General features: G+C 34.1%; 1 protein-coding gene across 1 annotated transcript in view; it reads right to left on the reverse strand.

The window, feature by feature from the left end:
* The window catches only part of LOC136824254 (cullin-associated NEDD8-dissociated protein 1-like), a 35,939-nt gene extending 20,877 nt beyond the window's left edge, over positions 1-15,062 (reverse strand). The window contains exons 1-6 of the mRNA XM_067080424.1: positions 14,842-15,062; positions 1,892-1,993; positions 1,380-1,447; positions 946-1,058; positions 583-683; positions 7-172 (exon numbers count right to left, since the gene is read on the reverse strand). Coding sequence (XP_066936525.1) covers positions 7-172; positions 583-683; positions 946-1,058; positions 1,380-1,447; positions 1,892-1,993; positions 14,842-14,886 — 595 coding nt within the window. The 5' untranslated portion in view covers positions 14,887-15,062. The remainder of the gene's footprint in view (positions 1-6; positions 173-582; positions 684-945; positions 1,059-1,379; positions 1,448-1,891; positions 1,994-14,841) is intronic.
* Positions 15,063-17,134: the final 2,072 nt, after the last annotated feature.

Raw genomic sequence — 17,134 nt, forward strand, 5'->3', positions numbered from 1 at the left:
ACTTACACAACGCAATGATAGCTCGCTTTCTGATGGCTAATCTTTGACTGTTGAGCAATGGTAACGTGCACTTCAAAATAGAACTATGGAAAGACACAAGCAATCCACCGAAACGATTCAAAAGATCGGCCAAAATGTCCAAAGCTTCCAGTTGGACTGATTGATCTTCTGTCTGTAATGGAAGAATGAAGAAATGAAAGTGAATTGATATGAAGAGAGTTCACTTGTAAAATGGTATGGAGTGTATGTTTGGGGTGAAATCTGGCGAGATTATAGTCATCAAATTAAACGCTTGCCACAGCCCTATTTTTGAATCTGATAAAAAAGGAAGGCCACTATATTTTGTGAGTTCTGCGTGCCTTTACCTGAAGAATCAGACATACCCTCGTGTATCTTAACATCAAGGTTTCGAGAATCAAGAAATGGAAATTCATTTCAAAGTGATTAAAGCAAGAAAAGATTCTATCTATTTGTAGAGTCACCTCGGACGACACCGTAAATATCTGACTGTTCCGAGATAGAAGATTAATCTTGTCAACTTTAAATTCAATACCAAGAGTTATAAAAGTTAGAAAGTTATACCTTTGTTATAGTGTCAGTTAGCTTTCCGGTGATTCGTTTACAAATACTCGACGATAAAGGTGACGAAGCTGATGGCAATTCGCTAATCACCGTCTTCAAACCTAACAAGAGACAAACGAGAAGAATATTCGAGGGTGTACGAAAGTCTTTTAAGAATTTGGAATACGACTCCTAAAAGAGTATGGAAACCTGGTAAACCAAGTCTTAGTAAATGAAGCGTTTCTGGCAATTGACGACAATATCATACCTGGTAGACCAGTCTCCTCACTCTTAGGGTTGATAAGTGTATTGGAGCGATAAACTTATCAGTCAAAAGATAAAAAGATTTCCTATTCTTGTCTCGACAGTAAATAACGAGCATACCGATACTGGAGATGTCACGTAGCTGTTCATTTTTGGAGGCCATGTTGGAGCAGAGGTTATCAACGATCCATTCTACTTGATATTCCTTCACTTTCTTCACCAGAGGACCAAGGCTGAAAAAAATAACAAGAAATCACGAAGTGTAAGTCAAACTTATCTTTTAAAAAGTTTAAAATAAAACCACCACTAGAAGAAAGAGGTATGAATTTAGAGTAGAGTCTACAGGCTGAAATCGGCAAATCTCTGATTTCTTTCTTCTCATTTTTAGCTCAGTGAAGAAGAAAAGCAGTCCTTGACAAGGCCACCATTTTCAAAGAGAATTACCAAAAATTCTTTCAAATTACAAACATTAATCCTTTTTAACTTAAGAACTCGACCATCAGTGGACTATTTCTATAAAAATTATAGAAGAATTACGATTAATTGAAACGTACCATTTCACGGCAAGATTTTGGACTTCTCCATTCTTGTCCTCCAGTAATCGAACAATAGATTGCACCACCTAAAGAATGGGGTGAAAACAGCTAGTTTAAAAATGGTCTTCTTCTTTCAGAGAAGAGTCAAGGAAGATTTATCAAATACACCTTTCAATTCTAAACACCAAAAAGACACCAATACAGAGATTTCAGACGTTTGACGTCGCAATCCTGTCTGGTAAATTCTAACCCAGTTTCCTCACGCTTTTAGTTGATATTTTGGTTGGTGTTTATTGAGTGCACGGCTTTTTTGTATAGAGCAAAGACAAAACAAGAACGCTCCAGTTGACTCTCGCTAATTCAAACTCGAACGAGAAATCTCATTTGTTAATTTTATAGAAAGCAATTTTTAAGAGGGCTTCCCCTCGACGGGAAATGGAAACAAGTTCGAATTATATGGAAAGATTTGAATAATAGAAGTTCGAGTAAGCGCGAGTTTACTGTATTTAAATAATATGAAAATGTCTTACCATGCGCTCTCGGTCATCATCAAGTTTAATGGAATCGTTTTGTAATTCGTTCATCAGATCGTTTGTCGCCATGTAACGAAAATCTTTGTCCGATGAACTCATCTGAATAACAGAGAAACAAAGACAGATTATATACCTTCAGTGACATATTATGAAGACTTGGCTGGTCTGTATCTTATTCATGTTTTAAATATCACATTTTGATAAAGCTCCGTGCAGAACGCATGCTTCGATATCACGCCTTTCAGTAAGTTTCCTTTCTAAAAGTTGAAATATTGAATCTTTTTTTTCGAAAAATTCTCAATCCTCAAAGCATGAAGCAGGTATCTCAATATTTGGTTCGACACTCTATAAAAAATATCCTTGAAAGAAAATTCTTTATTTGCAGCAGCCATCCTTGATGGTGGAGAGAATGGGATAATCATCTTTGAAGCAACCAGACAGTACAGCACTGCACTGCTCAACATTGAGCATTTTTAACCATTTATGATTCACTATAAAAATGTTCAAATCGATATGGCCGATCTACATATCTAAGGATTAGTTTTTTTAATCTTGAATGAATAAAGTTGATACAGGTTTGGCGTGCAAATTGATCATTTTTTCATGATTAGGAGCTTTGGTTTAAAAAATTCAGAAATTCCTAAAAAGGCAAAGTTTAGCAATTATTGGATAGGCCTATGGACATGACCCTGTAAAGACCAATAAAAGTAAAAGTTGGGAGATATTCTTTCATCAAAAAACAAACATTTTTAAAACTTCACACTGTTAAAATTAATAGAGATGTACTTAAGACTACACGATTCCCGTAGACCCATTCTATCCAATCTCAGTTGAAAATGGAAGAAGAAGGCTTTTACATAGGTTATTTTGGCTATAAAAAATGACTCTTTTAAATAAGAAAGAAGTTTTTAAAAAGACCTTGTCAAGATTTTGCCTTTTCAGAGTTAACAAAGCATTTGCTTTTTCGAGCTAGTTTGAAGACCATTTTCGTCGTACTAACAAGACTTTTTGGAGCTTAATTTCACTAGGTGAAAGATTAAAGTTGGAAGTAAGTATTTGGCTTTTATTATTTTTCAATTAAGAAAATCTCTACTCAAATTGTAATTTTTAGAAAGAAAAAGGGAGACCATACGCGACCATTAAAGTTCCCATAAGATTGGAACAAATTGTAAAATACATTTTAAAGGCATAAAGGAAGTACGCTTTTCCCCGAAATAAATCAGCACTATTCATTCTTATCAAGCTAGAATCTTCTTAGCAACCAGCTTGTTTGAACCTATTCTCTATTTCTTCTTTTTTCGATAAAAATAATTATCATGTTCCAATCTATTTTTGAGATTTTAAAAATAATAAAGATTTTAAGCTAAATATTTTCAAGTAGTCTGGACCAATATTTTTGGTTTTACTCTTTAAAAGGATTTACCATAGACTTCATACGTGTGTGGATAGGTCTTGTCTTGTTTTGAATATTTCAAGGATTGAAAAATGGTGGGTAGTGAATATTCTGCGAGTCGCACGTTATTATTATGCTTTTTTGTAAATAAATATAAGAAAGAAAACATGGCTCGTGAAAATATTACTAGATATGTGGATCAACAATCGATCAAAAATCCAATCAGTTAACTTAATCAGTCTTAAACTCTATAAATAACCCAATACTTAGCTTTGTGTGAAATTGCCTAACTTAGTATATTACAGAGATCACAATTTAGACTGAGTCGACGCCTAATCTTGGCAACAGAGTTTTGTTTACTGTGATAAAACATTGAATAATTACCAAGATCCAAGTCGAGACTAAGCTAAACTGAAATGAACAATGAATCGGGATCCGATAAATTCCCTTTGAATTAAGTAATTACCAAATCAATATTTAATAAAATGTATAAACGAGTATAGTGTACTAGTTAACAGGTAATTCTACATTAAATACAAAGTAGCTTTGATTTTAGGAGAGAGTTTTTACCTAGAAAATCACAGAGCACACAAGGTTCAGAAAATTAGGATCAAAGTCATTATGATGATCAAAGAGACCATTTATTGCTTATTAATCATAGTAATTGAATTGGAATTATCTTTTGATAGTACATTACATCTCTGCAATGCATCAGATATAGACTGTGATTGAGGAAAGTTCAGTTGCAGAAAATGAAACGTGTGTAAATGTACTTATGTTATGAAAAGTACACAACTTTACATCTATCAATGCTGAAAACAGGAGGAGACTTGGTTACAAGTTAAAATGTCCAGGGTCGTTGTATTGATTTTCTTACAGAAACATTTTGCTTTCAATTCTTCCTGTTAAAGTCTAACCAAATCTCCTTACGCTTAAGGCTTGATAGGTGTATATTGCTGAACTGTTGAGTGAGGACTAAGTAAGGATTAGAGGGGGTCTTTTTTGCCCTGTAAACAGGGGTGATTTAAGGTGGTGATTTGACTATGAAGATTTTAAGTCTATACTTGGCAGAAGTTTTATTTTCAAATATGCGTGAAAATTTAATTCTTTGTTGTCTGGCGATAAAAAGAATGATGGTACTGATGGTTTTGATTTCTATGGAAAAAAATATTGACAAGGTTTATTTATAGAGAAAAAAGAATGTTTCTAATTGATCGAAGACTCGTAGTGATTAAGATATAAAGATCCATTATATTCTATTATAAATTAGTTACTATTTAAAGCCCAAATTTTAATGTATCATTCATTGCAGATAATATCATGACAGGTAGACTTTTAGTTAAGCCTTAGCAGAAAAAAGATATATTGCAAACGAACATTTTTATTGGCTAGGAGTATTTTTGTTTTCCAAATTTCTAATTTGAGCCCTAGCAGAAACGAATAGATCTCTAAAAAAAATAATTAGCAGTATTATTGGTGATGATAATATCAGATACAACATCGACACGAATCAATCTTTCTTAATTGTGGTATTAAATGAAGAAATTCCCTCTCTTAATTACGATACTATTGTTCGCTGTTAATGGCTTACGTTTATAAATTGTATAATTCTTTTACTATAGGGTCATTAAAGCTTCTTCCTGTAGACTTTTTCTCATTAATTTCATGTTTTTTTTTTCGTTTTTCAGAGTATGATCGATATGTCGCTGGGAGTGAATATCAATCTCAAGCCCGAAGAGCTTGTTATAATGTTCTCAAATGTTATAACAGGCTTAGTTGACAGGCATTTAAATGTGTTACTCATATTAGCAGTATTACTGGTGGTTGGTTTGTTTCTGGTGGTCATGTTTGGTGTTTGCTTTGGAATGTGTTGTTATGCTTGTACGAAACGACGATCGAAGAAACTTTGTATGTTTTTATGTCGACTTTGTAGAAACACTTGCTGTGAAGATGACTTTAATTTCGAAGAAGGGAGCGATGAGAAAGAGCAAGAACATTATATGATCGGTGAATACAAAGAGTCCAACCTGGATAAAAAGAAATCTAGATCGCTTTTATCGAATGAAGAGTTTGAGCGAAGAACAGTCAGTGAGCAGACACCTGTCTGATTTTAAATTTTCAGTAAAATGATTTTGTCATTTAACCCTAGAAATTATCTAAAGATGAATGGAATCGATTATGAATAGAAATATACCGCATATGAATCGTTCATCGTACGTCATTGGTCAAGGAGAAATTCATTTAAAACATCTAAAATAAACATGTTACCATGGCCGATGGATAGAGATAAATGCAATAGATTCCGTGAAGATCGAACAGTGGAATTAGATAGCGTAATGTGAAGTGGGACTTTCCAAAAAATCTTCATTTTTAAAGTTAAAAACATCGTAATAATAAGATGGCAGATTTCATAATGAAATCTAAATTCTTTGATTTTTAATCCATTTTTTAGTTGAATATGATTTGAAAATAAAGAAATATATTGCTTAAAAATCATTTTTGAAAACAAAAAACAAATCACTGGTCCTATTTTCGGGTACCGTTTGGGGAGTCACAATTGTGGTAGAATTATTTTAACCTCAATTGCTGGATAAACGTCAATTTTACATTTTTCATAATACAGAAATTGCAGACAAGAAATAGAATGTGAGGTCCAAGAAGAAACAAACGTGATACTTTTATGGACCTACCTGGTTATGAATTTAACACATTTAATTGATATATACGTGAGCATGACCGTTAAAAAATCATTCAGAACACAAATAGTGACGATCTATTAAAATTAGTCGTTTGTTTAACTTATAAAAAAAAACGTTTAGAAACCAAAATTTCATGATCGTGAAATATTCTTTCATATTCAAGACTCCGTGAGCAAAAAAACATCTATCTCATCAAAGAATTGAGTAATTTGACTAAGAACATTGATGTATGCTTATTAATAGTGATTCTTATAGATAAACATGCGTTTTTTGAGCCAACAAAATTTTTTTGCAAAAATCTGCTTGAGCCATCTTTTAACTATTTTCATGCAAAAAATCTGAAAAAATTAATGATCCAATTTTTCACAAAGTCCAAAAAGCCGTTTTTTGGCCCAAATTTGCCCAAAGAAATTTTTTTCGAAAATCGGGCTCCGTCACATTTCGGCCACTACCATTTTGCACCTTTGTACCAAAAATCAAAAGATTCCTATGATTCAATCCTGAGAAAAGTTGGTAACAGACGAACGAACGGACGGACGGACTAACACAGGTTAATTTATAGGACTCCACCCCACCGGGGTAGGTCCAATAAAGCCATTTTTGTAGACTAATGGCACTTTTTAAAGCGTGGGTGGATGATTTTCTGTGATCAGATTATTTCAACAAAGACAAGCCTTCTCCTGATACTGTTTTTACAATTGATGAATCTTTTCCAATCTTTTCCAATCAACACCTGTTGAGCTCCCTATAATCATCTGCAGGGTAATTACGACTGTAATTACAGTATACAACATTCACTGATTCTATGTATGGGCAACACATGAAACCTTTCTAACAGTTAGTCTCGCTAGAGCGTCCTGCCAAATTGTGTGTCAAATATTAATAAATGTTGCAAGCTTACTTGTCTACTTTGAGCAAAAAAACAACCTCAAAACAACTAACAGGATTAATGAAATCATGACCTAGAATTTTTGAATGAAATTAGAACATAGAAAACTTAAATCTACTAAATTTGGAGCTAGAAGAATAATTTTGAGCTGGAAGAATAAATTTGGCCTAAGCCAATCTCAAAAACTAACAACTTCACAAGAAAAAATTTATAATTGCAATTTCCGGGATTTTATGAACTTTAGAGCATGCATTTTCACCGAAAATTATCAAACAAAAGTAAAAACAAAGGCATGAAATGAAACTACAAAAATTAAAAAGTTAAAAACCTCTAGAGGCTTTGAAGCATAATGCATGGAACTCTTGCTCTTTCACAAGAGAATTATTCCTTTTTAGGCACTAAACAAGCTGTTTCGAAGCCAATTTTGGGTGGTAGCAAAATGTTTTTTTAAAAAAGCCGAAGGTCCATAATTTTTCAACTTCACATAATCTGGAATTTTCATAGATGGAACTCCTCGAAGAAGTCTCAAAACAAAATTAATTTACAGTTTTTTACTTTTTTCCAAAATTCATGATGAACTTCTTGGTAACATAATAAGAAAATGCACACCTTAACTAAAATACTGATACTTTCTTAATACTTTTTTTGTTACAGACTTTTTAGTGGAAAAACACAAAAAAAACACAAGAAAAAGTACCCTTTTTGGCCACCAATGGACCCTACACTTCCATTTTTAAAAATATGGGTGCATTGCATCAAATCTGTACCTTGGGTTTGTAAACAGACAAACTGACAAAATTGCCACAGAAGTAGCTATGTGTTAGGTATTAGAACTTGAGTCTTTGTGGATATGGTACTGTGGCAGAAGGTATCAGTCAGGAATAAAGTCATGATACTTTGTTTCATCTTTGAAATATTAGCAAAAATCTGTGACGGATGCTGTTAATATCGCTATGCGGGAGCTCTATGGAATGTGGAAACCACTATTCAGGTGTGATCAAATTAAATAAATAAAAATAGAGCTATTGATGCGTTAAATAAACATGATCGTCTGATACTTTTCCTTTCTTTTTCTCTCTGTCTTTATAAACGCATATATTTTGAGCTCTTTTCACACTTGCCACTTTTTTTACATGAACTTTCCTCCTTTTATTTGCTTTGACAATTTTGGATGTTCTTATAAACAAACGTGTACTTAATCTTTCTAATTAGAGTCCGAATGATTCTTAGTATCTATGCTCTCTCTGAAGACCTCCACTAACTTTATATTTTGAAGAACTTGGGAGTATTCGATTAAAGCTCGACTTAACTGAACTTAGTCGAACATTAATCGGACAACAAAGTTCGATTACTTAATTAAGAAAGCTCCCAGCCCTACCGGTGCTCCTACAAGATCCTAAAGTCTCAGCACTCAGGGTATTCTTTTTCTCCCGTCGGAAGACAATTAGAAAATGTTGCAAAAACGTTCGGCACTTTACTAATTTGCCATCTAGCCCGAGTCCACAGTGTTATATACCGCTGGAAAGCTAAGATCAAGGGCTTTCTTTTAGTAAAAACCGGAACGCTTTAGCAACTAGCAACTCCAGAAGATTTTTTAAATTTTAATTTTTTTTTCAAAACCTATCCTATCTTGTAGAGCTTTGAAAAAGAAAGAAAATGAGGGGTCATAGGCCTCCAGAGGATAAGTGGTTGTAAAGATATTCAAATTTTAGTGTCAAAAAATTGACTAAAAATGTCAAAAAAAGGTTAGGAAAATGGCTTGGAAAAATTCGAAAAATGTGACAAAAAAGAAAAAAAAGAAATTTTCCAGTCATGCTTCTTCAATTTTGCATATCTCTTTTTCTAGTGTAGCAAGAGACCTGAAATTTGGAGGGAGAATTCTTTAATGGTGTTAAAATATTATTATATAAAAATATTTAGTATTTTATCAAAATAATTAGCCTGGGAATCCAAGCTCATAATTTTACAAAAAACAAAAAATACCTCACCTCACAAAGTTCTAAAATTATAGAGCTTGGTGCAGGTAGATTAGTCTGGCACAGAATGTTGTAAACAGTCTGTGTGTGAACCCTTGTTGACAGACTTTCTGAACTTTGGAAACCCAGGCAAACACACATAATCAACTTACCATAAAAACTCTTTCACAAGCTGTAAAGACTTTCAAAACTACTAAAAACCACATCAAAACATCAGCCACATGTATTTAGACTTCCAGTCAACAGCCATTTTATTTTTAAATGAATCTATGTTTTCATTTTCATTTGTTTTCCTTTTTTCTGCAGAGTCAGCTTTTTCCATAAATCATGCGCGCGCATCGAAATTATCAAATTGAGCGCGGAAGTACTGCTAAGTAATACGCCGAAAGCTGGCCAATAAGCTCGAACCTGCATTGCAGGGAAAAATGTCCCTGCAGGGGAGTTACCTGCGCCAAGCGTTAAACCAGCAGCAAAAATATCATAAACTAGACTGTGAAAAAAGTTTAACGCTTGGATTCCAAGGCTACAAAATAATGAAAGATATATATTTTTTTGAAAAAAGAAGACATTGCATTGTTTTATTTTTGTTTTTGAAGAAAATTAGCTTGGAAAAGGTTGAAATGGAGTCAAAAAAGGTGGTAGGACCCATTTTCAAGGGGCCTCTGGAAATGGAGGAACAAAAACTTATGAATAAAGAATAAGTTTTTCTGAAAGGAGAAACCCCAAATGAAAAGAAAATCCATTTCGGCAGAAATAAAAACTGTTTTTTGGGACATTCCCATGCAAAAGAAGCAAAAAAGTGAAAACAACTACATGAAAATGAAAGAATTAGAATTAGCGATTGTGATTTTTGAATTCCTCACCCTTTTTCTGATAAACATACAAAGTTTCAGCCTTCAAATACATTTTCCTCCGTTTCCAGACAGACAAATTTTTTTTCTCCCGTCGGCAAACAAATTTCAAAATGTTGCAAAACGCTCGGCATCTACCAATTTGCTGTCTAGCCCGTGTCCACAGTGTTATATATCGCTGGAAAGCTAAGATCACGGGCTTTCATTTAGTAAAAACCGGAACGCTTTAGCATACATTGAAAAAAAGTTTGAAGGGTTCAAAGTTCACGGAAAAATGAAACATTTGGTTTGACGTCAACGAAACCAGACGGTGTCAATCGAACGATTTGAACGCGGAATCAATCGAACACAAAATTGAAAGCAATCGAATAATTGCAATTCGATTGTCCAACGCAATCGAATCACAATCGAATATTACCCAGGATTTACTGTTCGATTGCTTCGATTACATTCGATTATATTCGATTACGTTCGATTGATTCAATATTGTGTGTTAGATTTTATTCGCTTTGGTATGGTACTTAAGCACTTGGCCGCCCACGCTAAAAAGCTCTAACAGAGTGATCCAATTTGATTTAATCGCAATCAATCTCATCGAACATAATCGTAATCAAACATTAATCCAACACAAGTGTTACGCGTAAGCCAAATCGCGTGAAGATTCCATTTCAAAATAAAACGATTTCCAAACCAACCTAAAGTCAGTGTCTGCCAACTAAAAATTTATCTGCGGGGTCACTGGCAAGGAGTTACGATCAGTCAGTCAGATTATACCATCCATAATGAAAAGCTCGAATCAGTTGATAGCGCCAAATACCTTGGAGTCATTCTCAACAAAAAACTGAAATGGGATACTCATGTTAATATGGTATGCAAGAAAGGTTAACAAACCCGCAACTTTCTACAACAAAATTTAAGAGGTTGCTCCAGAGCTATCAAGGCAAAGGCGTATAACGTATGTAAACCCGATTCTGAATTACGCTTCCACGGTATGGAACCCTGTTGGTGAGGGTAATCAACACTTGAGAGACAAGCTTGAAATGGTCCAACGTAAATCAGCTCGTTTCGTGCATGTGAATTGGAACCGATACTCAAGCCCTTCAGCTATGCTTAAAGAACTAGAGTGGAAAACTCTAGAGGAGCAGCGTAAGGTTCGTAATTTGATAATGATGCACAAAATCATCCATAAATCTGTCGCCATCCCAGAATCATTCCTACCAAGTAGAGCAAGATATACAAACTGCATCCGTTTCCAACAAGTACATGGTCGCATTCTGGCCTACAGAAACTCATTTGTACCTTTCACTGTTAATCTTTGGAACGATTTAAAACCTGAACTTACTAATATTATTGAACTATCGTCTTTCAAATCAAAAGTTGAAAATTCTGGCTAAACCAACGTAATTTTAATTTTAATTTATATTTATATATACATTTTTGCATAAAATAAAACATTTAAATAATTTATTCTCAAACTTTCACAAACACAATATTTAAATATTTATATCAATTTTTACCCAATTAATTTAATTTATATAATTATTCGAATAATTATTATTTATTAATAATAATTATTCTCAGCATCTTTGTGCCTTAGTCTCAGCCTAATTCTAGTCTTCTTGAGCACCTTTGATAATAACTTCTAGCTATTTCAACTTAGCCTGCTAGAGTCTCTAATTTTTATGCATCAGTACTTCACTAGTTTAGCATTTTATCCCTATTACATTTATGTAACTTATTAAATAATTTTTTTTTTTTTAGCAATTGTTTGAATCGAGGACTCCCCCATTTCAAATTTTACCACTATTTTACAACCAGCTTTTCTTTATCTTTGCATATATAACTCTTTTGTTTTTGTTTGGCTTCTTGTTGTGCACTTTCCTAGTTTTACTGGTTGTTCTGCCACTACTTATACTCTAATTCAGCCTACTCTAGCCATTTCTCTAATTTATTAGCCTTCTCAAGCTATTTCTTTGTGTCCTCTGTTAGTGCAAAAAAAGATTTACATAGGTTATTTACTTTTTATTTTTATACAATCTTATAATTTGTATGTATGGATAATCGGTCTTAGGACCTTTTGATACTTAAAATATAGATAGATGGATAGAAAGTCTTTTATGTTTGCCGCAAGAAGGGAGAAACATTTAATTTGACCTGATCAATGCCTATATTCTTTCGCCATTTAACTATTGCCCATTGGTCTGGATGTTCTGTGGGAAAAGGGGTAGCAACCAAATTGATAAGTGCCATCATAGGGCACTTAGAGTTATGAAAAATTTTTTGGCTAGATTACGAAGCTCTATTGACTGATTGTAATGTTGAAAATATACATGTAAGAGATCTCAAATTTCTACTCATTGAGGTCTTTAAATCCATTCATCACCTCGAACCTCCAATTATGCATGATATATTCCAAACGAAACAATCAGTCTACAAACTCCGTAACGGTCATACCCTAGCTTTGCCATTAAACAAACGATACAACAGTGCATTTGGTGTGAACACGTTTGACTTTAGAGCAGTATCGACTTGGAACAAACTATCCTCGTCCGTCAAAAATACTAAATCCTTAATTCTATTTAAAAATGCTCTAAAAACGATTTCACCCATATGCACCTGTAAAACCTGTATAGTCATCTGGGGTAATTACGGGACGATTTTGACTTATTAGGGCATCACTCTGAAAGTATTAATCCTAGAGATCCGATCTTTTGATATTTTATTTGTCAAAGTATGACCTTTACATAAGATGTATTACTTTTCCTTGAAAGTTAGTAGATGTTCCTAAAATTTACTTTAAAGGTGTCCCGTAATTACCCCGCATTTTGGGGTAATTACGGGACACCCTTGGGGTAAATATGGGACAGGTATAAAATGTTATTGAAAAATCCAGATATCTCTCCAAAAGGTCATGATATTTGAGGTTTTGCATTCACTTGATGACTTCAAATCCAAGTGCTATCATTTAAAGGACTTTCAACAAAATTAGTGACAGTGTCCCGTTTTTACCCCAGCTTTTTTCCCATTTTGGGGTAATAACGGGACACTTTAAACAGTAATATTTGTATAGAGCAATCTAGACCAACTGAAGTAAACTTAGATGCAAACCTTTGAAAGACTTAGAGTGTAGTTATGATTCCATTAAACTAGAAAATCAAGTTTGTACTTTTCTTATAAAAAATAAACACTTGAAACTCAAACTTTAGTGTCCCATAATTACCCCAAGATTAAGATTTCACTACGGGGTAAATATGGGACACACTTTTTAGAGATAAGGTGCCTTGTTTGATAATGAGACTATTATAATCTCAAACCATAGTATCTTGATGCCAGAATTCAGTCAAAATATAATCAAAGTGAGTGCAGCTCTTCCTGACACTAAAGCTTGAAAAGTTCTTTCTAAAACTACGAAAGTTGATTTTTATGGTGACATATGAACTTTTGTTGAAACATCAAAAGTATATGTTAGAATAATCTAACTAGACATTTTTCTAGCAGCTAGAATGACTATCTCCAAAATCCTCTCCATCTGAATCCAAATTTATAACAATAACACCATTTTTAGGGGTGTCCCATATTTACCCCTTAATTTTAACTGTCCCGTAATTACCCCAGATGACTATACATAGTTAGATTTACTTTTTTTTTCTTTTTACAATTTTTATTCTTTTTACTTAGAAATTTTCATAGTTGGATTTGATTAGAATTACTTATGTTATGTAATTCTATTAGTGTACCCAACTTTAAATAAAGAATAAATAAAATAAATAAAAACCCCCGGTTTTTTATTTCTTTTTCTAGCCATTTCCCGCGTGTTAGTGTAGACACAACTTTAATCCGGGGAAATGAAGCGTTTTCATTGGTCTAAAATAACGGATGGTCACATGACCAGAATTTTTATCCAGGGAAATGCCGTGGCCGCAATGTTTTGCTTTAGTGAGATTTAACCATTTTGTTGTTTAGATTTGAGCGCAAGGTGATAGAAATTGACCGTCAATCGAACATCACCCTTCTTCTATTTTTCTACTTCCTATCTCTCTATCTCCTTTTCTATTTTCTGACTTTCTGAGACTTGTTCTTCTGATTTCAACTAACTTTTCTATGAATTTGATATTTCAAACTTTCTCCAAATATCGACCCGACCGGGATTCGAGCCCACCAAATGAAAGAATCTCTGATCAGAAACCCAGCGCGCTATCCGTTGAGCCACACTTGCACAGCAAAACACAAAATTTGTAAATACTTATATAGAATGACAAAAGAGACGGGGGTAATGTTATTATAATATGGGTAAAATTGCCCCTTTTTTAACCTGACTGAAAATCGAGCCGTTACTAGCAACCCTGCGGGGCCCAAGGCGCCGAGTATGCACCCAGCACAGTGACAAGCCGTTACTAGCAACCCTGACCCTACCTAACTGTTAGTTAATCAATTCAACACAACAAAACCCCCGGAAACACAAAATTGTAGATAGGAAAAAAAACCATGTTCGACTGACGGTCAATTTTTATCATCTTCCGATTTGAGCGGGCGAAATTTCTATACAAACCAAAATATGGCTTCGTTGGAATACCGGTTGAAACACTTGTGCCAATGTAATTGACAATCAATCGAACTAATCGAACATAGTCAACTATCAATCGAACATTACTCGAACGCAGTCCAATATTACCCAGAAATTGGCCGTTCAATTAAGATTCGATTACGTTCGACTATCGAATCGCAATTATTCGATCGTGTTCAATTACGTTCGATTGCGATTTTTGTTTGAAGTTGTTCGATTGACACCGTCTGGACGAAAGTTGCATGACTTCTGGAGTCGCTACTTTAGCATAATATAAATAGAAAAAAAGTTAGAAGGGTTCAGAGTTCACGGAAAAATTAAACATTTGATTTGACGTCAACGATAGTTGCGTGACTTCTGGAGTCTCTACCTTATTCCCCCCTTAATTAAAAGGGTACAGTTTGCTGTGGTGTTTTTTTTAATAAAAAAAGGCTGTATATACTTATCATCATTTTCCATTATTCAAGAGAGGCTGCACCTCATAATTGAACGTAAAAAAGGAATGAACAATGGCCAAACATGACAACAAAAATCTAAAAACACCAGAAAATATAATGATGGAAAATATGCTTTACCTTGTCCAGAAGGGACGCAATTTGATATGGAGACGTCGATGCCATATTTTCTATTAATGATAATCGGTTATCTGCAGTTTCAAGAAGTTATGATTAAAGGCAGAGATACTGATGATGTGGAACAAAAAATAAAATTTAAAAACAGTCCTTCTACTGTCATCAGACTTCACCTTCCAATCAATGTGGGTGCATATCATCCCGCAAAAAATGTAGATAGAATCAAAGAAAAGTAAATATCCCATCTGTAATACGCGGAATTCGTATCGGGAAGTTCCACTGACCTTTATATAACCCTGGACCAAGCAATATCTGTCATCTTTGATTGGAGTTTTTTTGGAATTGGTACCCAAGGAGAAGCCATTGCAGTGTTAAAAATTAACGTCTAACGCCGCTACATCATCAAAAGAATTTGAGGAAAAGTAGACCTAGCGCTCTCGATGCATTTACACCGCTATCGAGTAGTGTCGCCATTAGGGTACCAATTTTCAAAAAACTCCGATCAAAGATTTTGCTTGGCTGGGATTGAGAAGCTTGGTCCAGGGTTATATAAAGGTCAGTGGAAGTTCTCATATCTCATAAAATTTTGTAGATCATTTTCTACGTGTATTAGATATTATTTATTATATCCTGTTCAGATTTTTCCATATTAGATTAAGATTAAGTGCGATGTGGGCGTCTTTTCCCGCCAAAAAGGGTGTTTACTTTTGTCAGAATTTTCCGTATAATAAGCAAGGAAATAGAAGGAGTAGAGAGAAAGAAGGAAAAACAACAATCTCTCTACTTCTATTTCGGGGGGGGGGGGGTTTCATGGTTGGCGGAGGAGCGGAATCGGCCCTTTTTTCGGACGGAGTGGCGGAATTTGGCGAAAATTTAGACGGAATTACGGAAATTGGGTTCTCTCTGCCTGACGGAGACGGAAAATTAGACAATTTTAGTGCGGGAGGAAAACGGAATTTAGCAAAAAAATTTGCGGAATTTCGGAATTGGTAAAAGATATTCAAAATTTGCGGAATTTTTGACAAAAATATTGAATTTCAAAGGAATTTTCGGTGACGGAATTTTGGTTCAATTTAAGACGGTTTTACGGAAATTGGAGAAAAAATTGGCGGAATTGCGGAATCGGGTACCCCCTATTTCTTAGGTATAAGTATATAAACTCCAGCCTCAGCTAGTGGTGTGCGAATACAGTCCTCTGATTCAATGTCAAAGATCGTCATACTACTAGTGTATATGTATATGATATGTATAAGAATTACGAAGCGAAGCGCTCCAGAGGCAAAGTCACTATCGCAAGTTATGCAAGCAATGTATTTATAGGTTCACGCACTAGAAATCACTTCCTTTGCACTTTATATAGCTAATCAAGTATTTAACGCGGGAAAAATGAATGCGACAATTGCGCAATCAAAAGGCAAGGTTTTCGAGAATGAAATCCGCCATTTAAAAAAACGAGCAATGTTTACGAATGCTTGCTTACGCCTACCTAGCACTTGCGGACTACCCTGGGTATCAGAGGTCAAGTTTTCAAAGAGAAAATATTAACGCGAATTTATTCGCGCTGTGTTACTCACAGTTCTTGCGGACTGGAATTATTAAATCTTATCTTAGCGAGCGAGTCCATATTTTAGAGTCTTCTGGAATGTTCTAGAATTTTCATCTACTTTCGTTTTCTATTTTTTTTTCTGCATCGACCATCGCCGCCGCTAAAACCTATCGTATTTGTACTAAAAAGTCTATTCACGATAAGTGTGCACTCTTTTTTCATTTACCTATAACTTTTGAAGGAATTCTTCAATCTTTATAAATTTGGTATCATTGGAAAGATATTAGTGAGTGGAACAATTTGAAATAAAAAAAACTTTAAAAAGATTATAAAAATGAAGATGAAAATGAAGAAGAAAAAAATGAAGATCTTGTAGAAAAGTGCTATAACTTTCATTTTCACTGGAAAGATTCTTTAATCTTAGGAAATCATCACTGTGAAGAAATTTCATTAAAATATTTATTCAATATAAAGTTATGATACAAAGTTAATAAGTGATTGACCCCAAAAAACAGCAAAAAACTGTAGAAAACAGCGTTTTTAGACGTCAATCAGCTTATAACTTTGTTTGATATCTTTTGACTGAATGATTATTTTTGAGAATTTTTTTCACAGTGATGACGTTCAATGATTAAGGATTCACTTCAGTGAAAATGATAGTTATAGCACTTTTCTACAAGATCTTCATTTTTTTCTTCTTCATTTTCATCTTCATTTTTATAATCTTTGTAAAGTTTTTTTTATTTCAAA

The sequence above is a fragment of the Clytia hemisphaerica genome, unplaced genomic scaffold (genome assembly GCF_902728285.1).
Source record: "Clytia hemisphaerica strain Z4C2 unplaced genomic scaffold, Clytia hemisphaerica genome assembly, whole genome shotgun sequence".
In the NCBI taxonomy this organism is placed as follows: Eukaryota; Metazoa; Cnidaria; class Hydrozoa; order Leptothecata; family Clytiidae; genus Clytia; species Clytia hemisphaerica.